The 24,751-nt window shown below is 39.5% G+C and overlaps 1 protein-coding gene across 1 annotated transcript in view; it reads left to right on the top strand.

Moving 5' to 3' along the window:
• cfap52 (cilia and flagella associated protein 52) overlaps positions 1-24,751 on the top strand; it is an 86,084-nt gene that overhangs the window by 23,118 nt on the left and 38,215 nt on the right. Inside the window, exons 3-11 of the mRNA XM_072241991.1 lie at positions 482-618; positions 7,850-7,978; positions 8,762-8,861; positions 11,929-12,045; positions 14,213-14,313; positions 16,589-16,759; positions 18,060-18,208; positions 18,308-18,453; positions 23,525-23,676. Of these exons, the coding sequence (XP_072098092.1) occupies positions 482-618; positions 7,850-7,978; positions 8,762-8,861; positions 11,929-12,045; positions 14,213-14,313; positions 16,589-16,759; positions 18,060-18,208; positions 18,308-18,453; positions 23,525-23,676 (1,202 nt within the window). The remainder of the gene's footprint in view (positions 1-481; positions 619-7,849; positions 7,979-8,761; positions 8,862-11,928; positions 12,046-14,212; positions 14,314-16,588; positions 16,760-18,059; positions 18,209-18,307; positions 18,454-23,524; positions 23,677-24,751) is intronic.

Here is a 24,751-nt window from a genome sequence, read left to right as displayed (position 1 = left end):
CTATTGCCGACATCCCACCTCTCCCGGAAGTTCTGGGAGTCTCCCGCAAATTGACGGTGCTACCTCCCTGAAATGAGTTTTTGCAGGGTGGGATGTCTGTATTTGTAGTAGCTGAACAAAATGTCGGTGTTCAGTCATCCTGGATCATGGGATGTACTCATTACACTGGAAGACCAGTAAGTTTCAGCCAGATTGCAAGTGTGAGCGGTTAGTCTTCTAGCTGTAGTCATTATTTGCCTTTAATGTGTGTAACACTAAATAGAGCACAGAGTCCTGTATTACACAGCTTTCTGAAATGCACCTTGACCTGACTGTTTTATCTCTTTTCAGAGCAAATCGGCAATACTCTCAAGTATAGATTTTCTTACCATTTAAAAGACACTTAAAGGGGGAAATGTAGAATATGCCCCATATAAAGTTTTAACATGGCAGTTATTTAACATATTCTAGACTGAAAGCCAGGCATTCCTTTTCTTTGCAGGCTGATATCCTTATCTACGATTATTTTAAAAAAGCAGTTCATGCAACTATGACTCTTCACCAAGCCAAAGTTGAAGCATTAGCATTTTCCCCAAATGATCTCTATTTGGTATCTGTTGGAGGTCAAGATGATGGCAGGTAATGATGAGAATTGCCAATCTACATATATCCTTTAATAGACAGTACTGTAGAAAAGCTGCAGATGTAACAAAATGTCATTAAGTTATTTTTAATATAAGTTTGTGAATAAATTTAAAAGGTAGGGATAATTTATTTATTCTAGACTAACATAAAATATATGGAATGAAAATAGGAATTTACCAATATAATACACTTTTAATATTATTAATTTATCAATAGTAATTATTTACTGAATTATCTGTTGGGCAATCACGTGAAAATAGAAGACTGATCCAAATTCCCCAGGGTCTTTACCCATATTTATTCCATCAACATGATTATCTTGTCATTGGAACTCACCAGGCCAGGCAGCATCTATGGAAAAGAGTAAACAGTGGAAGTTTCAGACAGACACCCTTCATCAGGACTCCTGTTTACCCTTTCCCATAGATGTTGCCTACTGAGTTCCTCCAGCATTTTGTGTGTGTTGCTTTGAATTTCCAACATCTGCAGATTTTCTCATGTTTATCATCTTGTCATTACCACTTTGGTGTTTTTGGGAGCTTACTTTTGCCCAGCATCCTCTATTACAACACTAACTGCACTTCCAAAATACTTTGAGAGCTACAAAGATTTGGCATGTGCCAAGGTAATGAAAATTGTCATCCAAATGCAAGCTTTTCTTAATTCAGTTGTTAAAATGTTTAGTCACCAATTAATCACACTATATTGTAATAATCTTAAACGCTGATTTAGAACAAATTTATATTCATTGAAGAGCTACTATTTTGATGGGTATGATGAATGTTATTGATCTGCAAGTTGCTAGCTAATCTGTTGAATATTTGTTTTGTGCAGTGTTCTGGTTTTAGTTCAAGCATCTATGGTACTTTCACAGAATCATACATTTATTGTGAAACAGAAATGGGTCGTTCAGTGAATTGAGTCCATATCAGTTCCGTGTAGTGCAATCCAATCAGTTCCCTGTGGGTGGCTCTGCAAGTTCTTTTCCTTTGCATACTTCTTCAGTTCTTTTGTGAAAGCCATGATTGACCAGCTTCTATCGCCCTTTCAGTCCATGAACTCTCATATCATTGCTACTCTCTGATTTGCCTTATGTTTATTCCTCTTCAACTACTATTGTGGACTGCCAAGTCCACCCACCCATAGCCCTCCCTCTGTTCCACCCCACCCCTGCATCCACCCAATGTCTTTGGCCCTTCAAAGTAAATCTGTGCTACTCATGCAACCTTCTGCTAATCTTTACTCTGCTTATCCTATCTAAAGTCATCGTGGCTTTGTATAACTCACATTTAATGTTTTAAAGGTCTGATATATTGGAACAGTGGCTGTACTCATTTTATCTATGTTGTTAATTAATTATGCCCACTTGAAGGAAACTGGAACTGCTCAATGGTTTAAACAGCATCTGTGGAGGAAGACATGCAGCTAATGCTTCTAGTCAGTGACCTTTCTCGAGAACTCTATTTAATGACTGATTCATTCTTTTGACAGTATTCCAGTATTTTTAACTGTGACTTATCAATTAATTACTAATAGTTAGCAGTTCATGACCACACTGTCCTCTTTGGTAAATGGAAAGAAAAGGTTAATTTATTCAGTCAGATCAGTAAATTGGAAGTGTAAATGCTAATGCAATCTATGCTATTTGACATAAAGATGGTATGGTGAATCACTATTTAAACTTAAATAAAGGCAATTATGGGGACATGAAAGCCACACTACCAAGAGTGAACTGACAAATTAGTTTAAGAGATCCTTCAGTTGAGAAAAATATTAAGCACAATATAAAGTTAAAAGGAAATGCATAATTACATTGGAAAGTGGCAGAAGATAAGATTGGACAGAAAATTTAAAAAATTGGCAGAATGTGACGTAGGGCAATGAAGAAGGAAAATATAAAAATGGACATTAATAAATTATATAGCTATTTTAAATAGGATTACCAAAATAAGCATCAATCATATAGAAAATACACGTGAGCAATTAGTAATGAAAGACAAAACTGTGACAGATAAATTGAAAAAACTATTTTTGCATCAGTCTGCACAATAGGGAACAAAAGTAACCACAGAAACATGAAATCAGGATTTGGAAGAGAGGGATGAATTCAGGAAAATTATAGGCAGGAACTGGTACAGAACAAATTGCAGGTAGGCAAAGCTGTAGATTATACTGGACTTCATCCAAGGGTCCTAAAAGCTGTGATTGGTGACATAATAGATTCTTTGGTTCTAGTTTCACAAAATTCCCTAGATTTGGGGAATTTTCCATCCACAGAAAATATCGTATGTTACTACTTTATTTGAAAAGGGAGGGAGACAGGAAGTGGGAAACTACAGACCAGTTAGTTTAATATCTATCATAGGGGAAATGTTAGAAAGAGTTATTAAAGGCATTATGACAGACAGCTTAGGAAAAAAAATACGGCAGTCAGGCAATCTCAACTTGGTTTTGTAAAAGGGAAATCATCCTGATCAATTTACTGGAGTTTTACCAAAATTTTTAAATGGCACTTACTCAGCTGATATATTAAAAGTTACTGTGAAAAAAATAAAACAATAACATGGTGCAGGAGATAACATATTGATGTGGATAGAAGAATGTGAAGGGCAGATCATGTCTAACAAGCCTGATAGAGTTCTTTGAGGAAGTGACCAGGCATATAGGTGAGGGTAGTGCAGTGGATGTGATCTATATGGATTTTAGTAAGGCATTTGACAAGGTTCCACACAGTAGGCTTATTCAGAAAGTCAGAAGGCATGGGATCCAGGGAAGTTTGGCCGGGTGGATTCAGAATTGGCTTGCCTGCAGAAGGCAGAGGGTCATGGTGGAGGGAGTACATTCAGATTGGAGGATTGTGACTAGTGGTGTCCCACAAGGATCTGTTCTGGGACCTCTACTTTTTGTGATTTTTATTAACGACCTGGATGTGGGGGTAGAAGGGTGGGTTGGCAAGTTTGCAGACAACACAAACGTTGGTGGTGTTGTAGATAGTGTAGAGGATTGTCGAACATTGCAGAGAGACATTGATAGGATGCAGAAGTGGGCTGAGAAGTGGCAGATGGAGTTCAACCCGGAGAAGTGTGAGGTGGTACACTTTGGAAGGACAAAATCCAAGGCAGAGTACAAAGCAAATGGCAGGATACTTGGTAGTGTGGAGGAGCAGAGGGATCTGGGGGTACATGTCCACAGATCCCTGAAAGTTGCCTCACAGGTGGATAGGGTAGTTAAGAAAGCTTATGGGGTGTTAGAACATAGAACATAGAAAAGTACAGCACAGTACAGGCCCTTCGGCCCACAATGTTGTGCCGACCCTCAAACCCTGCCTCCCATATAAGCCCCCACCTTAGATTCCTCCATATACCTGTCTAGTAGTCTCTTAAACTTCACTAGTGTATCTGCCTCCACCACTGCATTCCACGCACCAACCACTCTCTGAGTAAAAACCTTCCTCTAATATCCCCCTTGAACTTCCCACCACTTACCTTAAAGCCATGTCCTCTTGTATTGAGCAGTGGTGCCTTGGGGAAGAAGCGCTGGCTATCCACTCTATCTATTCCTCTTATTATCTTGTACACTTCTATCATGTCTCCTCTCATCCTCCTTCTCTCCAAGAGTAAAGCCCTAGCTCCCTTAATCTCTGATCATAATGCATACTTTCTAAACCAGGCAGCATCTTGGTAAATCTCCTCTGTACCCTTTCCAATGCTTCCACATCCTTCCTATAGTGAGGTGACCAGAAATGGACACAGTACTCCAAGTGTGGCCTAACCAGAGTTTTATACAGCTGCATCATTACATCGCGACTCTTAAACTCTATCCCTCGACTTATGAAAGCTAACACCCCATAAGCTTTCTTAACTACCCTCTCCACCTGTGAGGCAACTTTCAGGGATCTGTGGACATGTACCCCGAGATCCCTCTGCTCCTCCACACTACCAAGTATCCTGCCATTTACTTTGTACTCTGCCTTGGAGTTTGTCCTTCCAAAGTGTACCACCTCATACTTCTCCGGGTTAGACTCCATCTGCCACTTCTCAGCCCACTTCTGCATCCTATCCTACTCTGCATGTCTCTCTGCAATCTTTGATAATCCTGTACACTATCTACAACACCACCAACCTTTGTGTCATCTGCAAACTTGCCAACCCACCCTTCTACCCCCACATCCAGGTCGTTAATAAAAATCACGAAAAGTAGAGGTCCCAGAACAGATCCTTGTGGGACACCACTAGTCACAATCTTCCAATCTGAATGTACTCCCTCCACCACCACCCTCTGCCTTCTGCAGGCAAGCCAATTCTGAATCCACCTGGCCAAATTTCCCTGGATCCCATGCCTTTTAACTTTCCGAATAAGCCTACTGTGTGGAACCTTGTCAAATGCCTTACTAAAATCCATATAGATTACATCCACTACACTACCCTCATCTATAGGCCTGGTCACCTCCTCAAAGAACTCTTATCAGGCTTGTTAGACACGATCTGTCCTTCACAAAGCCATGCTACTGTCCCTGATCAGACCATGATTCTCTAAATGCCCAGAGATCCTATCTCTAGGAATCTTTTCCAACAGTTTTCCCACCACAGACGTAAGGCTCACTGGTCTATAATTACCTGGACTATTCCTACTACCTTTTTTGAACAAAGGAACAACATTCGCCTCCCTCCAATCCTCCGGTACCATTCCCGTGGACAACGAGGACATAAAGATCCTAGCCAAAGGCTCAGCAATCTCTTCTCTCACCTTGTGGAGCAGCCTGGAGAATATTCCGTCAGGCCCCGAGGACTTATCTGTCCTAATGTATTTTAACAACTCCAACACCTCCTCTCCCTTAATATCAACATGCTCCAGAACGTCAACCTCACTCATATTGTCCTCACCATCATCAAGTTCCCTCTCATTGGTGAATACCGAAGAGAAGTATTCATTGAGGACCTCACTCACTTCCACAGCCTCCAGGCACATCTTCCCACCTTTATCTCTAATCGGTCCTACCTTCACTCCTGTCATCCTTTTTTTCTTCACATAATTGAAAAATGCCTTGGGGTTTTCCTTTACCCTACTCGCCAAGGCCTTCTCATGCCCCTTCTTGCTCTTCTCAACCCCTTCTTAAGCTCCTTTCTTGTTTCCCTATATTCCTCAACAGACTCATCTGATCCTTGCTTCCTAAACCTCATGTATGCTGCCTTCTTCCACCTGACTAGATTTTCCACCTCACTTGTCACCCATGGTTCCTTCACCCTACCATTCTTTATCTTCTACACCGGGACAAATTTATCCCTTACATCCTGCAAGAGATCTCTAAACGTCGACCACCTGTCCATAGTACATTTCCCTGCAAAGACATCATCCCAATTCACACCCGCAAGTTCTAGCCTTATAGCCTCATAATTTGCCTTCCCCCAATTAAAAATTTTCCTGTCCTCTTTGGTTCTATCCTTTTCCATGATAATTATAAATGCCAGGGAGCGGTGGTCACTGTCCCCCAGATACTCACCCACTGAGAGATCTGTGACCTGACCCGGTTCATTACCTAGTACTAGATCTAGTATGGCATTTCCCCGGTCGGCCTGTCCACATACTGTGACAGGAATCCATCCTGGACACACTTAACTAACTCTGCCCCATCTAAACCCTTGGAACTAATCAGGTGCCAATCAATATTAGGGAATTTAAAGTCACCCATGATAACAACCCTGTTATTTTTGCACCTTTCCAAAATCTGCCTCCCAATCTGCTCCTCTGTATCTCTGCTGCTACCAGGGGCCTATAGAATACCCCCAGTAGAGTAATTGCTCCCTTCCTGTTCCTGACTTCCACCCATATTGACTCAAAAGAGGATCCTGCTACATTACCCACCCTTTCTGTAGCTGTAATAGTATCCCTGACCAATAATGCCACCCCCTCCCCTTTTTCCACCCTCTCTATCCCTTTTAAAGCACTGAAATCCAGGAATATTGAGAATCCATTCCTGCCCTGGTGCCAGCCAAGTCTCTGTAATGGCCACTACATCATAATTCCATGTATGTATCCAAGCTCTCAGTTCATCACCTTTGTTCCTGATGCTTCTTGCATTGAGGTACACACATTCAGCCCTTCTACCTTACTGTCTTTACACCGTTTATTCTGCTTCTCTTTCCTCAAAGCCTCTCTGTATGTTAGATCTGGCTTTACTCCATGCGCTTCTTTCACTGCTCTATCACTCTGGGTCCCATCCCCCTCGCAAATTAGTTTAACCCCTCCTGAACCATGCTAGCAAACCTAGCTTTCATAAGTTGAGGGCTAGAGTTTAAGAGTCGCGATGTAATGATGCAGCTCTATAAAACTCTGGTTTGGCCACACTTGGAGTACTGTGTCCATTTCTGGTCGCCTCACTATAGGAAGGATGTGGAAAAGGTACAGAGGAGATTTACCAGGATGCTGCCTGGTTTAGAGAGTATGCATTATGATCTGAGATTAAGGGAGCTAGGGCATACTCTTTGGAGAGAAGGAGGATGAGAGGAGACATGATAGAGGTGTACAAGATAATAAGAGGAATAGATAGAGTGGATAGCCAGCGCCTCTTCCCCAGGGCACCACTGCTCAATACATGAGGACATGGCTTTAAGGTAAGGGGTGGGAAGTTCAAGGGGGATATTAGAGGAAGGTTTTTTTTACTCAGAGAGTGGTTGGTGCGTGGAATGCACTGCCTGAGTCAGTGGTGGAGGCAGATACACTAGTGAAGTTTAAGAGACTACTAGACAGGTATATGGAGGATTCTAAGTTGGAGGGTTATATGGGAGGCAGGGTTTGAGGGTCGGCACAACATTGTGGGCTGAAGGGCCTGTACTGTGCTGTACTATTCTATGTTCTATGTTCTGTGTAACAAGAAGCAGTGAGTAGATGGCAATGGGTCAATTTTTGATTGGCAAGAAGTAATAAAATGAAGGTAATTTTAATGGCATTTGGGTGAAGTGAAAGGGTTACCAATTCCCATGCTGGCTTTGATGGACATTTCTGTCAGAATATTAATTTCCGTGTTATTATACTGCCCTGTAATATAACAAATGGAAGTAAATCTGTGTTGTTGTAACAGAATTCAAAGTAAGGTTTGAGAAATCCTTTTGTGAAATCTAATTTTTTTTAAACTGTTCAAATGCTTGAGGTACTATAGTTTCTGTCTCTGCTGGACTTGATGACTGAAACCATGAAACAAATTAAGTTTTGCTTTGTCATTTTACAGTGTTGTTATTTGGAATGTTGAAACAAAAACATCTATCTGTGGCCATCCTGCTACTGTTCCCATTGCAGGAAATGCACTAGCTGTAAAATTTGCCAGCCACATGGATGATGTCTTCATTACAGCAGGAACGTAAGTTGGAAAAGACTTCCTAAGCATGCCTTGTGCTGAGTTTATTTGGAAATATACTGAAAATTTCTTTGTTAGTCTTCCTGTTGGCAACTTATACTGAGCTTCATTGAGAATTTCTTTAATATATGCTGTAACCTAAACAGTGGTTTAAAGCAAGCAGAACTATTGTAGACAATCTGGGAACTCATAAAACACACACTATTATAAGATGCTCTCGATCTTTAATGTTATGAAAATTAAGTATTGATGTGCTAGTATACGTCAATACTTAATACATTCAGCACATTCCATTTAAGAAAATCCAGCTGTGGAAACTATCCTGTGTTTAATGTAATATAAAAATATAACAAGGGTTAAAAAATCCAGTACACAGTAATGTAACATTGCTAAAAATGTTAAATAAAGGATATTTAGAAATCACTTATAATGCTGATACTAGATACAGATAGCCTTTAGTATAAATTTATACCTATTTCAAATGGGAAGCAATGTAGAAAACTCAAATTAGATTTTTTTGCCATTTGTTTGAATTATGTTTATTAGCTGAGTAGGGTTTCAGTAAATCTTGCTTGGGAGAAAATAATAGAGGAAGTTTATCTATAATTGTCTTTTGAAACAAATCACCATCAATGTGCATTTCCATAGATTAAGCTGACAATTTAGATCCATTCTTTGGCTGTAATTATATTGAAATGTTACAGGGAATCCTCTTCTAATTTATTGCCATACAGCTGCAAAATCACAAAAATAATGAAATTCTCCAAACTTGGTTTATTTTTGTAGTGGTACACTTCGTCTCTGGCTGCTGGATTTACCCAACAGAAAGATTCGTCCCACTGAGTGTCAGACTGGAGTGTTGAAAAGAATGATCAACTGTGTTGAAGTGAGCTGTAGTTTATAAAGTCCAATTTGTTAAAAGTACAGCTATAAATCAAATATTATCATGAATAAGTACTATTTTGCATCTTGTACTGTTTGCATTAATGCATTGTTTGAAACAGAAGAATGCTAGAAATTCCAGAAAATCCATTTCCTTTTAATGGATGAACCATATGTGTCTATCCTACCAATTGGGAAATTTACACATCTGATAATTTTCCCATGTGACCTTATGAGAACAGAATTTTACCTTGAGTTTGAAATTGATTTATTTCAATGCAAGACTAAGTTCTTAAATCCAGACAAAGAAAACTGTGTATATTTGAGGGCCAAATTGACTGTGCTTGATTAAGAGTCTATTAAAAATTATCATGATGGTACACAAGTAATGGTGAGCAATTAAAGAAATAATACCTGATTTATATAAAAAAGACTTGTTCCTCTGTGTTACAAAATCCTCAGGAGAAGTGGCCCATCTGTAGCTGACAGAAAAAAAAATTAGGGAAGCACTAAATCAAATGGCCAAAAATATCAGTGGACTTGGAAACACTGGGAGCAGTATAGAACTTGGTAAAGGAAGATAAAGAAACTGATAAAAAAAAAAGGGAAGGTAGAATATGAAATATAAGTGGCAAAAAAAAGATAAAAATAAACAAAGTACTTTCTGCAGCTAGAAATCTAGGTTTATGGCTTTGGATATGCAACTAAGTACCTCAGGCATTTGACCCTTGGCTCCTTGATTCTGAGTTCCATGAACACATTTAATTACAGTGACCTCTAGCTCCAGCTTCATAATGATCCATGTCAGCACCTCGCTCCTCCGACCTTCGTACCTACCTGCATTTTAATGACAACTCTGGTCACACAACTCTAGCTAACCTTGTAGATCCCCAGCAAGAATATAGTTGGGTGTAGTTCCAGACCAGGTATTATTGTGTCAGTCACACTTGTATTAGAGACACTGCGTTGAGTACTGATGAAAGGTTTACTTACTAACTTTATTCAAACTCTAACTGCAAGGTACAAGATCTCATAATCCACACTGTACAAAACCCATCAAGATACAAGGTCTTAGAATTGTGACGCTCAAATTGCTCAAATCCAGACTTGGGGCTCCTCTTTTCTGAGTGTTGGTCCCAGGTTCTTCTGCTCTTCTAGGATTCTGTAAGATAAACCTGTTTCTAAAACCTATTTCCCTCTTCTGCCTTCTATAAGGTGATACCACATCAAATGTTCTTTTCCAGGTGTAACCCATTTTGTTCATCTTTGTCCTGATACAAGTAAAATATTGGTTGCTATAGTATTGCCTCTAATTTTCCACTGCCAGTCAAGTTCAGGGGAATCCATGGAATTTATTTCTATGTACTGTTTAAGGATCTTGTTTCCCACGTGGATCTGATGACCAAATGGCTTCACTTAGGTATTTTGCTCTTTTAGCCTAGAGTTCTGTTTATTTATTATTACCATCTTTGAGACATGGCTGGCATAACAGATTCCTTGCAGTGGGCCCAGTTTTTCTTATTTCATCCAATGTATAGTTTCTACTGAATGTAACTAAGAAAATGTTGTGTTGCATTTTTGTCCCTTAACTCATGCCAGGCGAGATCATCCTATGCTTAATTAATCCTTGAGGTTCACTCCTTCCATTAAGTTATTATTAATCTCCTTGTTTACATTTTCTTAACAGTCTCAGAGAACTTCAGGCACTACTAGCCAACTTTGTATATGACAACGTCCAAACTCTGTTCTTTGATAGCTGTTTTAAACCCATTGATTACCGCAAGGATCAGGAAATATGTATATGTCTGGAACTGGGAACTGTGAGCATGGTTAAATGTTGGATGTTACCATGTTATAACCTTAACTCCTGTTGCGATTAGGAATTGTTGACTCACTCTACAGTAAATTGTGTATCTTATACTAGGAATACTGCTTTTCCCCTTTGAGTTTATTTATCCATTATATTACTCTTTTCTTTTACTTTGTCTAATATTGGCGAAAGTCAAATATTTTGTATGAAGTCAAAATATGAAGATGCTGGAAATCTGGAACATGAAAAGAAAAGCTAGAATCAGGCAGAGAGAAACATTGTTTGTGCTTCAGTGTTTCTAGAATGTTCTTATTTTGTCTGAGATATTTGGTTGATATTGATGTTTTTATTATGTTGTTTTCTATAATAGTGTAGATTTATTAACAAAAATTTAAACAGTACATTTTCCTGCTGCAGGCCAGGCATGACTCCATCAGATATGGACTTTACTTTCAGTATCTGTCATCTTGAAAGCCTATTAAGTATCTTCTTCAACTGCTCTGCCACCAGCCTTCCTTAGCTGCACATCCAGAGGGGGTCAATCTTTCAAATCTGCCTTCCGTCCCATTCACCCCTTGAACTGGAGACCCAGTGGAATCTGCCACTGGATTGCGTGAAAAGTATCCAGTGTTATCATCAGGTGTTAAGAAATATCTAAGTGTATATTGTTATGGCACTGGGAAGCAAAATTGAGATTTTACTGCACTATAAGATTTTGGATGGTATAGCTGTATTTGTATACTATTTAGCTTTGCTCATTTTAATTAGAAATTATAATCATTTTATGTGATTCAACCAAAACAATGGAAGTTCAGATTGGATTCAGCCACATTCTTAACTGGACAGAGGCACCAGTCTGAGGCATTGAATAAAATGAAAGCAAGATAAATCAATCTTAATTGATTCTGTTTTTTATAAATTTCTTAAGTGTTCACTCTCACTTAAGCTACTTACTTGGCTAATGATTATTCAACAAAGCAGGCTCAAGGACCTGAGCAGCTTATTTCATTTCCTAAAATAAGGGGTCATACTATTGAAGAAAGTTTTGCTTCAGTCACATTTCTATGTTATCATTTTTAAGTACAGAGCTGTCAAATGTTACATTAGACTGGAGGTAAAATACATCTAAATGTTTTTTCCTGTAAAAATAAAGCTTATATAATTATTTAGCTGAAGGTATGTTTTTTTTCTGCTTTTAATTAAGTGTGACATTTGCAAAGGAAGGCCAACTGACCTGATTTATTCACTTCCCCACTAATAGGTGACAAAGGATGATAGTTTCTTCTATTGTGGAACTACTACTGGTGATATTTTGATGGTCAGCATGAAAACTGGCCTCCTTAACAATTATGGGCCTATTAAGAATAAATTCAGTTTGGTAAGTTGGAATAATTAGTATTTTTATAACAAAAGACATTGATTTATGTAGACAACAGGAATTCTGCAGATGCTGGAAATTCAAGCAACACACATAAAAGTTGCTGGTGTACGCAGCAGGCCAGGCAGCATCTCTAGGAAGAGGTGCAGTCGACGTTTCAGGCCCAGACCCTTCGTTAGGACTAACTGAAGGAAGAGTGAGTAAGGGATTTGAAAGTTGGAGGGGGAGGGAGAAATCCAAAATGATAGGAGAAGACAGGAGGGGGAGGGATGGAGCCAAGAGCTGGACAGGTGATAGGCAAAAGGGATACGAGAGGATCATGGGACAGGAGGTCCGGGAAGAAAGACAAGGAGGGGGGTGGGGGGACCCAGAGGATGGGCAAGGGGTATATTCAGAGGGACAGAGGGAGAAAAAGGAGAGTGAGAGAAAGAATGTGTGTATAAAAATAAGTAACAGATGGGGTACGAGGGGGAGGTGGGGCATTAGCAGAAATTAGAGAAGTCGATGTTCATGCCATCAGGTTGGTGGTTACCCAGACGGAATATAAGGTGTTGTTCCTCCAACCTGAGAGTGGCTTCATCTTTACAGTAGAGGAGGCCATGGATAGACATGTCAGAATGGGAATGGGATGTGGAATTAAAATGTGTGGCCAGGAGATCCTGCTTTCTCTGGCGGACAGAGCGCAGGTGTTCAGCAAAGCGGTCTCCCAGTCTGCGTCGGGTCTCGCCAATATATAAAAGGCCACATTGGGAGCACTGGACGCAGTATATCACCCCAGCCGACTCACAGGTGAAGTGTTGCCTCACCTGGAAGGACTGTTTGGGGCCCTGAATGGTGGTAAGGGAGGAAGTGTAAGGGCATGTGTAGCACTTGTTCTGCTTACATGGATAAGTGCCAGGAGGGAGATCAGTGGAGAGGGATGGGGGGGACGAATGGACAGGGGAGTTGCATAGGGAGTGATCCCTGCGGAATGCAGAGAGAGGAGGGGAGGGAAAGATGTGCTTAGTGATGGGATCCCGTTGGAGGTGGCGGAAGTTACGGAGAATAATATGTTGGACCCGGAGGCTGGTGGGGTGGTAGGTGAGGACCAGGGGAACCCTATTCCTAGTGGGGTGGCGGGAGGTTGGAGTGAGAGCAGATGTACGTGAGATGGGGGAGATGCGTTTAAGAGCAGAGTTGATAGTGGAGGAAGGGAAGCCCCTTTCTTTAAAAAAGGAAGACATCTCCCTCGTCCTAAAATGAAAAGCCTCATCCTGATCGCAGATGCGGCGGAGACGGAGAAATTGCGAGAAGGGGATGGCGTTTTTGCAAGAGACAGGGTGAGAAGAGGAATAGTCCAGATAGCTGTGAGAGTCAGTAGGCTTATAGTAGACATCAGTGGATAAGCTGTCTCCAGAGACAGAGACAGAAAGATCTAGAAAGGGGAGGGAGGTGTCGGAAATGGACCAAGTAAACTTGAGGGCAGGGTGAAAGTTGGAGGCAAAGTTAATAAAGTCAATGAGCTCTGCATGCGTGCAGGAAGCAGCGCCAATGCAGTCGTCGATGTAGCGAAGGAAAAGTGGGGGACAGATACCAGAATAGGCACAGAACATAGATTGTTCCACAAAGCCAACAAAAAGGCAGGCATAGCTAGGACCCATACGGGTGCCCATAGCTACACCTTTAAACATTTATGTAGTGCCTTTAATGCATAAAAGCATCCCAAAACTCTTGGCAACTATAAAGCAGCACAAGTTTCAAATGCAAATATAAGAATAAATAATGGAAATGTTTAAAGAAATGTTGAAAAAGAGGTAAGAAAGTTTTTAATGACAAATTATGGGGGTTGAATAAAGGAAATCATGTTTGTCTGGAAATGTCAGGTCTAGGGCTAACACCAGCATAGATAAAGATGTCAGCAGTATGTGAGTTTAGACAGGATGGAGAAAGGCAATGGCTGGAGATAGAAGTACATTTGTTAAGGAATCCTGAAATATATGGGGAATAGACAAAAGTGAACATCTTTACTTAATAAGAGCATTATCTAGATAACTGGAATAATTATTATTTCTCTAGGAATATTGATCTTACAATTTTTCACACAGTAAAGTTGGTATTAGCTATAATTGTATTATTGCTGATGTGAAATTTAAAAATTATAATACTTAATCTGTTTTGTTATCCGAAGGGCGTTACTGCAATAGTAGAACTGAAATCAAGGGATCTTCTTGTTGGATCTGGAGATGGTATTGTAGCTCTATGCAAAACGCCAGGCTTCAAAACACTCAAGTATGTTGGAATATATTCAATTAGCTCTTTAGTAATTTTCTGTAATAACAATTTAACTTTCTGTGACAACAAGTGATAAATAGTGTTTTAAAAAAGGAATTTCAAAAGTGATTAAATGTTACAATGTTTTATTAAGAAACATAAAATATGCACTTTTAAAATAGTTCAAAATCTTGTTATTGACTTAAATTACATTTATCTTTCAATTCATCTTGAAATTGTATAAGACATTTGAAATTAATTCATTGTGAAAACAGGTCTAAAAATTGTGTGTTTTCTTTTTCACAATCCATAATTTTAACTTTCATCCTCTGCAGGTAGCAGGTAAGCAATGCACTCTTAAGAATTTGGAAGTACAACTGTAAATTAGCATTGGACCTGTGTAAAAGTGGTCCAGATGATTCACCTTTGATTTTTTTTTTCATTTCCTATAGTTCTCAAGATGTAGATCAAGCTCATCTGATTAAGCTCTCATGTTTTTTGGCATCAGAGTTAATGATGGGAAGCTTTTAATTTCCTTGTTGGCAGGAGATATAATAACGTCACTCACTTGGTTTGCATTTACACATTTAATTGACGTGGCATATTGCAGTTAGCCTGCAGTAATGTTAGATAGTGTGATAAGAGTGGGTGCCATTTACTTAATTGCAACTTGTGCTACCTACCATAATGCGAATTGAGAAATCATGTATGTACGGTCTTTGCTATTCTATTCCTTAATTTATTTTATTTTTCTTTTATTTAGCAATACAGAGCAGAGTAGGCCATTCCAGCCCTTTGAACAATACCCCAGCAACTCCCGACATACCCGATTAACCCTAACCTAATCATTCTACAGGGAGGACGTACAGATTTCTTATGGAAAAGTGCTGGAATTGAACTCTGAACTCCAGAACAGCTCAAGCTGTAATAGCATCCTGCTAACCACTATGCCACAATGACATCCAAAGATAATTATAAGATTTAATTCATTTTTATGTCCTTTGTTGGCATCCAAAGATTCGATTTATTAAAAACTTCTGTTGCAGTTCCAAGGGTCTCGATTAAATCACAATCTTGGACTATATTGTTCAGTTTTGAAAACACAAAATAATCTGCAGATGCTGGGGTCAAAGCAACACTCACAACACGCTGGAGGAATGCAGCAGGTTGGGCAGCATCCGTGGAAAAGATCGGTCGACGTTTCGGGCCAGAACCCTTCGTCAGGACTATAGAGGGAAGGGGCAGAGGCCCTATAAAGAAGGTGGAGGGAGGGTGGGAAGGAGAAGGCTGGTAGGTTCCAGGTGAAAAACCAGTAAGGGGAAAGATAAAGGGGTGAGGGAGGGGAGGCAGGGAGGTGATAGGCAGGAAAGGTGAAAACACAATGAGTAGTAGAAGGAGGCGGAACCATGAGTGAGGTGATAGGCAGTTGAGGGAGGCAGCAGAGTGACAGGGATAGGGGAAGGGAGGAGGAGGGAATTACCGGAAGTTGGAGAATTCTATGTTCGTACCAAGGGGCTGGAGACTACCTAGACGGTATATGAGGTGTTGCTCCTCCAGCCTGAGTTTAGCCTCATCATGTATGGCCTCCTCTACTGCCATGATGAGGCTAAACTCAGGTTGGAGAAGCAACACCTCATATACCGTCTGGGTAGTCTCCAGCCCCTTGGTATGAACATAGAATTCTCCAACTTCCGGTAATTCCCTCCCCCTCCCTTCCCCTATCCCTATGTCACTCTGCTCCCTCCCCCAGCTGCCTATCACCTCACTCATGGTTCCGCCTCCTTCTACTACCCATTGTGTTTTCCCCTATTCTTTCTTCACCTTTCCTGCCTATCACCTCCCTGCCTCCCCTCCCCCACCCCTTTATCTTTCCCCTTACTGGTTTTTCACCTGGAACCTACCAGCCTTCTTCTTCCCACCCTCCCCCCACCTTCTTTATAGGGCCTCTGCTCCTTCCCTCTACAGTCCTGACGAAGGGTTCAGGCCTGAAACGTTGACCGATCTTTTCCACGGATGCTGCCCGACCTGCTGAGTTCCTCCAGCGTGTTGTGAGTGTTGCTTGTTCAGTTTTGATGTGCTTAAACTATGTAGCAAATTAAATTTGCAGTTAGCCTTTCAATAAAATATTTCTAATAAATTTCTGTTTATAAAAAATGGGTGTATTTTAATATTACTGATGAAAAAAAAGACTTACACGCTAATGAAACTAAACAAATTTAGATGACCTGTACACAGCATATGTTATTCTGTCCTGTCAACTATTGTAGATTCACAACCCTTTTATTAAATACAGAAAAATCCAGGTGGATGGTGGGATTACTTCTATCAGTCTACGTGGTCAAGGACACCAGTTCTTTGTTGGTACCCTTACCTCCCAGATATATCGATGTAACTTCACTGAGTTCAAAGAGGAGCTGATCACAACTTGTCACTGTGACTCTGTCCTTGACGTAACATTTCCCTGGTACGTTCATGAAACATACTCTGTTATCCATCTATATTATTTTAACAGAAAGAATTAATAAAATATTTTATATTCAGACACTTTATATAGAAACCACAGATTATTATATCAACAATTATTGAAGTTTTGATCTCTTTGTGTGGCAGAGGGAAAAATGCGAAGTTAGAGAATCAGGCTTCTGATTAGTTGAGAAATGCCGGAAACATAGTGTAAGAGTGTGATTTTCCTCTAGAGCTACCATTTGAATTAAAAAATAATGGAATTGAATTTCACCTGGATGTAATGTGCTAATAGCTGTCAAATTGACTGAGTCACTTAATTCATAGAACATTCACAGAGATAATGGTAGCTTTGAAAGTATAATAAAAATGCTGCTTGTGAGAGATGCATGAAAGTGAAAATTAAGGTTGTGATTATAAAGGTACATTCTACAATGACAGAATTCTGAAAGCCTTCGGAAAGGCACAATAGGCACTTTAATGCTGTTCAGAGTATATCTGATTTGTCACTTTACTGCGAAACTTCCTTGATCCATACCAGCAGATTTCCTTGTATTGCAAAGCTCTGTAATATGTTCCCTCTTAACCATACTCTTTGAAAGTCCTTCTTCAAAGTCATTTTCAGGTGGATAAATCAATATCCCTCACAGCTCTCATTAGAAGGTCTATTCATCTCAGTTATGTTGCCAAGGACAAAAAAAACTTCCAGCTGTTGCATCAGAAGTTCATGGCAACCAAATGCTAGAAAAATAAAACACACTAAAACGTAGGAAGTCTGAAGCAATAATGTAGAAGAACTATTGATTCTGGTTGAGATATAATAAATATAGAGTCTCATTTAAATAGGAAATTGGTTTTAATTAACATAGATAAGTATTAGAGATGAAAAAGACACAAAATATCGGAACAGTGGTTCTCTGTTATTTAAAAAGTGAAACTGGATGTCAGTATTCTTTTACCTCCTGCTGTTGCATATTTGCATTACGATACGGAATATCAGCCCAGGTTGTCATGAAAGACTGGATTCTGATGACAGAATAGGTTAGGAGACAGATGAAGAAATCTAGTGTATAGGGCTACAAAACATTTTCAGTTTCTTAATCATTATTATTACATATTAATTCATTGCAATTGTCTTTCTTCCAAACCATTCATTTGACAATGAATACCCTTTGCTCATCTATATGCAAAAGATCTGAAAGATGCATACATTTAAAAAAATAATTACCATCCTTTGCAACTGATTTTGAAGGCAAGTCTTTAAAGATGGCAACTTCATATTTTTTTTTGTTTCAAAATAGTGGAACATCAGACCTATTTGGAACATGTTCCAAGGCAGAAATAAGAATATGGCATACCCCTACCAATAAAGAACTACTGAGAATTGTTGTGCCAAACATGACCTGCAATTCCATTGAATTTATGCATGATGGGAGGAGTATTATCAGTGGTAAGAAACACATTTGTGAAAAATCAAATAAAATTAATTCTAAATTTGAATCCATTCTGCTTATTTAATACATAATTTTTCAATGTGGAATTTCCTTAGCTTGGAACGATGGGAAGATTCGAGCTTTTACACCAGAGACTGGCAAATTAATGTATACAGTCAATAACGCTCATCATGAAGGTGTCACAGCAATTGCTGCCACTAGTGATGGCAAGAAAATAATCAGTGGAGGTGGTGAGGGACAGGTCTGTACAAAGAATAATCTTCTTGTGAACAGGCATTTTTAAGGTAGTATTGCTAGTTTTCAGTTTTATGCAATTGAAAATTGTTTTTTCTTATAATGGGTGAAACCCAATAATGGCCTTTTTCAGGAAGACCTTTCATCTTTTGGAGTATTTGATGAGCCACATCCTATCATGAACCATTCTTCCAACCCCAACAGCTCTTGTATCATGTCTACATGGCAAGACCTTTTTTTGTGTATCACTCTTTTTGGACCATTTTAGAACTTGGACCAGGGATGCATATCGTTGGGCAAATCCAGGAGAACGTTCTTATTCCAACAGCCAGGGAGTTCCAGAATACAAGGTGAAATCTATTTAAATCCTTGCATTCACTTTACTGTCCACCACTGCCATAGCACACAATCTCTAGAAGTTTGCCCAGTCTCGATCTATGTCTCCCATGGAGCATTGCTTAGGTAAATTCTTGTTGACCACTGCACAACAATGTTGGGTATTTCAATTCACCCATCCACCACCCACTACAAGAAAAGTGGTAGTAAATCCCAATTCTTATCGCCACTACCTGCCCCCCTTCACTTCAAACTCCTGGCCTCACCATTGCAACTGCTTCAACCTCTAGCACCTAACTTTAATAATAATGCCACAGCTTTTTGCAGCATCAAAGGAAATTGAATCTTGATACCTTAGTTAATGACTACTAGTGTGCCAATAAATCTATGTCATTCTAACCCATGGTTTAGGTGCACTAGAATTTCTAAGCCATAGAATTTTGAAGCAAAGTAGAAGGACATCTTGTCAATCATGCCTGTTTCTACACATTGAAGGAGTTATTTAAGTAATCTCTTCTCCTTTTCTTTCCCCATTCCTCTGAATTTTTTTCTTTGAATTTTTTGTTGAACTCCATAATGAAAGCTTGGCTTCCTCATTGACCCACACAATGTGGATTGGAAATAATGTCGCCTGCATGCTCACAATCAACACTGCACACTTCAAGGATGTGTCCTTTGCCCACTGCTCTACTCTCTACACCCGTAACTGTGTGGCTAGGCACAGCTCAAATGTTGAGGGAACACAAACCACGCCTCATCGAGGGATCAGCAGTGGAAAGGGTGAGCAGTTTCAAGTTCCTGGCTGTAAACATCCAAGTTCTATCCTGAGCTGAATGGACTGATGGAATTGCAAAGAAGGCATGACATTGGCTATATTTCATTAGGAGTTTGAGGAGAATTGATATGTTGCCAAAGATACTCCCAAATTTCTTCAGATGTACAGTGGACAACATGCGAACTGGTTGCATCAGTTATCAGTGCCTGGTGTGGAGGGGGCATTGCACAGGATTGGAAATGATGCCTCCCCAGCATCAAGGACATCTTCAAAAAGCGATGCCTCAAAAAGGCGGCATCCATCATTAGGGATCTCCATCACCCAGGACATGCCCACTTCTCATTTCTACCATCAAGGAGGAGGTACAGGAGCTTGAAGGCACACACTCAACATTTTAGGAGCAGCTTCTTCCCTTCTGCGTCAGATTTCTGAATGGACAATGAATCCATGTGCGCTACCCCACTCTTTTTGCATATTTATTAATTTTTAAAAATATATTTCTCATTGTAATTTATAGTTTTTTATTGTTGTGTATTGCAATGTACTTGTCCTCCTTTCTTCCGTATTAGTATGTTGGGCACCTTCAGACCTGTGGGGCTCATCTTCTGGTGTCATTCTCATATTTCTCTGGTTACTTTTATCCATAAGGTTTTCTTGGCAAGTTACTGGAGTGGGTTGCCATTTCCTTCTCCAGTGGACCATATTTAGTCTGACCTCTCTGCCATGACCTGTCCCTCTTGAGTAGCTCTACATGGTATAGCTCAGAGCATCACTGAGATACACAGGCCCCCTCACCATGACAAGCTAACGGCCCATGAAGAGGTCCAAGAAGGGAAATGCAAAGGAATGCTCAAATTACCGAACAATTTCACTAGTTTCACATGCTAGCAAGGTAATGCAGCAATGGCAAATTTAGATAGACATAACATTGTCTACGGAGATCCATATAGTCAAGTCTCTGATACTTCCAGTTGTGATGTATGGCTGTGAGAGCTGGACTATCAGTAAGGCTGAATACAAAAGAATCGACACCTTTGAACTTGGATGCTGGAGGAAACTGTTAAGAATTTGTTGGACAGCAAGAAGATCCAACAAGTCAATACTTGGAATACAGCCAGATCGCTCCCTAGGAGATTTGATTATGAGACAAATGCTCAAATATTTTGACCACATCATGAGAAGATAGGATTCCATGGAGAAAACTCTCATGTTAGGTAAAGCAGAAGGTGAAAGAAGGAGAGGATGACAGTGGATAGATAATATTACTCAATGTGTATGACCTTGGGGGATCTTGGAGAGGCAGTTTCCAACATGAAGGCCGGGTGTGCAGGAGTCCGTGAGGTCACAAAGAGTCTGACTCAACTTAATGACGGAACATCAACAACAATTGCAATGTACTGATGCTGCAAAACAACAAATTTCATGACATACTGTATACCAGTGATATCGAACCAAATTTTGATTCTATTCTCATATGTGCTTCTTTCTCTTTTGTTCCTTTCTACTAATTGTCCAAGAGCTGTGTTTTCTTGTTGCTGTGCATCTTGCCAGTGGAAACAGTTTATCCTTTTCTTTCTAGGTACAAAGTTCTTCAAAACTTTGAACTGCTCCAACCTTCTTTCTCTAATCTTCTGTGCCGTAAAGGAGAAAAACCACGACTTTCCCAATAATCAGTGTAAAATCTATTTCAAAGACTTTCGCATTTTGTCAAATATATTTTGTCCAAAGTTGGAAGCATTGCTTCAGCTAAGTCTACCAGTGCTCTGCAAATGCTTGGCATCTTTGCTTTTATATTTGTCTTTTAATAAAGATCGGTATCCTGTGGCGATTAAGTTCTATGGCTGATATCCAGTGGTATCCAATGATTGATCTCGAGATACAAGTTTGAATCACAGCGCACATCTTCAAGTATATGAGTTTAAGTATTGAAATAACTCTGGAAATTGGAAAGCTAATATCAGTCATGGCAATCATGAGGTTGTTGTAAAAACCCATCTGGTTCAGAGAAGTAAATTTGCCATTCTTTTCCCTGTTTGCCTTGTATGTGACCAGACACAACAATGTGGTTGACTCTTAATAATCCCCTGAAATGAGCTTGGAAACTATTCATTTCAGGGACAATTTCAGATGGGTAATGTATACTGATCTTGCCAGCAATACCTAGGTCTCTTGAATCAATAAATAAATTAAACAGCATTGTTCTGCCACCCTCAAAGTTTTATGTGTATGAGCCAATTCAGATCTCTCTCTTTCCTGTCCACGTTTAAAATTCTGCCATTCACTTCACGTTGCTTCATCTCATTCCAATTTAAATCTGTCTCTTCACATTTACTATTTTACCTTTACTACACTTCATAGAATTACATCACCTGCACTATCTGAAATTATGCCCTTTTCCCCAGTACTAGCATATAATAAAATGAACTAATATTGTTTCCTATGTATATGCTGAGAAGAACCTATTCACTACTAGTTTTGTTTTCTGTTACTTGGCTCCCTCCTTACTTTATCCATTGTGCCACTGCCTCATTAGTCCAAAGCTGTGAAGACTCTATGACTTTGTGTGATCAAATTCAGTGAATGCATTTTGAAAAGCCTTATTTCACAAATTATACTCGTAGCCTCAGGCAGCAAATAAGTAATCACACTCTATCACGCATGAAGCAACAGGTCTTCAAATTCAGACTTAATCTTATTTTCATATGTTCCATCATACATAGAATCATACATATGTATGGCTGCATGACTCACATCAACTTCTCAATAAATCTATAGTTGGTTATTACTCAAATACACTGCAGAAAACTCATTGATCCATATCCATGTTTATTCAGGACAAGGTGGTGCACAAACAGCAACCATCTGAAAGGAATTGGTCTGTCTACACGTTTTGATCTCCGAGGAGGAATTGATGTGGCCATCTTAATGGTGCCCACTGCTGAGGCTGTGATCTGTGAAGTTGATTGTTCAGAGATGACAGTGTCCTCATTCCATCTTGGATATCCAAAAATGTAACCTGCCCTGCAGCAGAGGACCTTGTAGCCACCAACTCAATTACTGATGCTTCAAGTAATGTAGAGGATAGATGTGTCTGGTAAAGTATGGATATGTAGCAAAATAAATCTTAACATTGAATATCTGCAAGAGAGAGGTCTCTGCTACACTGCACTCCCTCTTCCAATAACAGTTCACACTGAGCCTGGATAATGTAGACCATTTCCCACAAGCCACATCTTGGCAAAGGCAGGCTAACAATAAAATTCCCCATCACCTTCAATACACCAGCACACCTTTTTGAGATAATGAAGGAAGATGGAGACCGTAAACTACAATAATTTCATGGTCTACTCAGCAGAAGTGATATCTGCCCATGTCTAAGTTCTGAGACTTGATTACCAACAGTATCTCAAAACATTGAAAAAGTACTACCAATTCTGTTTCTGCAAAATCCTCCAAATTACTGAAAGCTACTAATGTCAGTATCTCTCTCAAAGCAACATTCCCTGTACTGAAGCCCTAGTTACATTTGGTTGGTAATGTCGAGGAGGTTATGTCTCCTGCATGCCTGACATCAGACTCCTGAAATAAGCACTTCATTCTGAGCTGTATCGTAGGAGGAGATGATCAGATGCAGAATTTAGAAACAGAGATTTAAGTAGTGTTCTTAAAACTTCATTGCCTTTGGAGAAAGTCTGGCTTTGATTACTTGAGAGGGAGAATATGGGTTTGGGAACGTTAGGGCATCGGGCACATAAAGGCCCTGTGTAAATGGTGGATGGATAGATGTTTACAAATTGTACACAACCTAAGAAAACATTAAAAATGAGACTGTTCCAGTCTTTTTAAAGTCTTTCTAAATCCCAGCAGCACCATGACATTCTCCCAAATACCAGGTGGTCAATCATTCTAGTCAAAACAATCTTTTACCATCTTTAACACAATTTGAAAACAATCTTTTTAATTTCAGGTGCGGGTGTGGGAGATTGGTTCAAAAAGCCAGAGGCTGATTGAAGCTCTGAAGGAACACTCATCTATGATATCATGCATTAAAGTTAAAAAAAACAATCAAGAATGTGTATCAGCAAGTTTTGATGGTACTTGTATCATTTGGGATATAGTGTAAGTGGCTTAAAATCTACTTTCATGATGTAAGGAATATAAATCTGTGTCTATTATAATATTACAGGATTAATCAAATTATTTCAACTTATTTCAAAGTTTTCAACTTTGTCTCATTGGGTTAATCAGCCATAATTAAACATGCTGTTTCTCTCTTAAAGAAGGAAGTCTTGAATTCACATTCTTCTACAATCTCAAAACTGCCCAGTTGATTTTTTAATCTATTTGACTTTTTTTATGGGTTGCGATGGTTGTAATACAGGAAATAGCGGTAGCCGATTTGGACACACAAAGACTTCAGGGATAATGACCAGGTTTAGTTGATGTAGTTTTATTTGATTCAGGGATAAGTGATGACTGTGAAAGGAGGACTAACATTAGAACTTTTTTTCAAAATGGTGCCTGAGACTTTTAGTTGTATCCTAGTAGAATAACTCACAATGTAACACTTCCTCACTGGAGTTTCAGCTCAGATTCTTTGCTTGTGGTTCTAAACTGAAGCTCAAGGCCCTAACTATTAGAATAAGGAGTGCTGCCAATTGAGCCATACGTAGCTTGCAAAAGTAGATCTTGGTTAATGACATGCAGGAAGAAGAAATTATGGTGGAGAAAATAGTTGAGACAGTGAAATAGTTTGTGCCAATAATAAAAATCTTAATAACCTGTGTCGGGGAATCAGGTTCAGTAAGTTGAGGAACAAACACAGGAAGAGACATTTCAAGGACTAGAAGACTGCAGATCCATGTAATCCTGAACAGATAAATACTTTCCCAAACGGTGACAGGTAGAATATAAAGTGGGCAAATATGAAGTTATGCATTTTGGTAGGATGAAGAGAAATTTTCTCCTTCCATAAAAATACATAAGTTGTCACTCCACAAGTTGCCTGCATTAGTTTTGTGTGAAGCATCCCAACAGCAAGTGCAGAGTGTATACACAGCAATCAGTATTGTGCTGGATCATGTAAGGTAGCAATTTTCCCAGCGGTACCCTTTTGAATGTAAACCCTTCCCACTATTTAACGTACATTAAAGACTTCTGTACATTCAAAGTCTGCATAAAGCACAGACCAACC

The sequence above is a fragment of the Mobula birostris genome, chromosome 24, assembly GCF_030028105.1.
Source record: "Mobula birostris isolate sMobBir1 chromosome 24, sMobBir1.hap1, whole genome shotgun sequence".
In the NCBI taxonomy this organism is placed as follows: domain Eukaryota; kingdom Metazoa; phylum Chordata; class Chondrichthyes; order Myliobatiformes; family Myliobatidae; genus Mobula; species Mobula birostris.
This window is presented reverse-complemented; position numbering and strand designations above follow the sequence as displayed.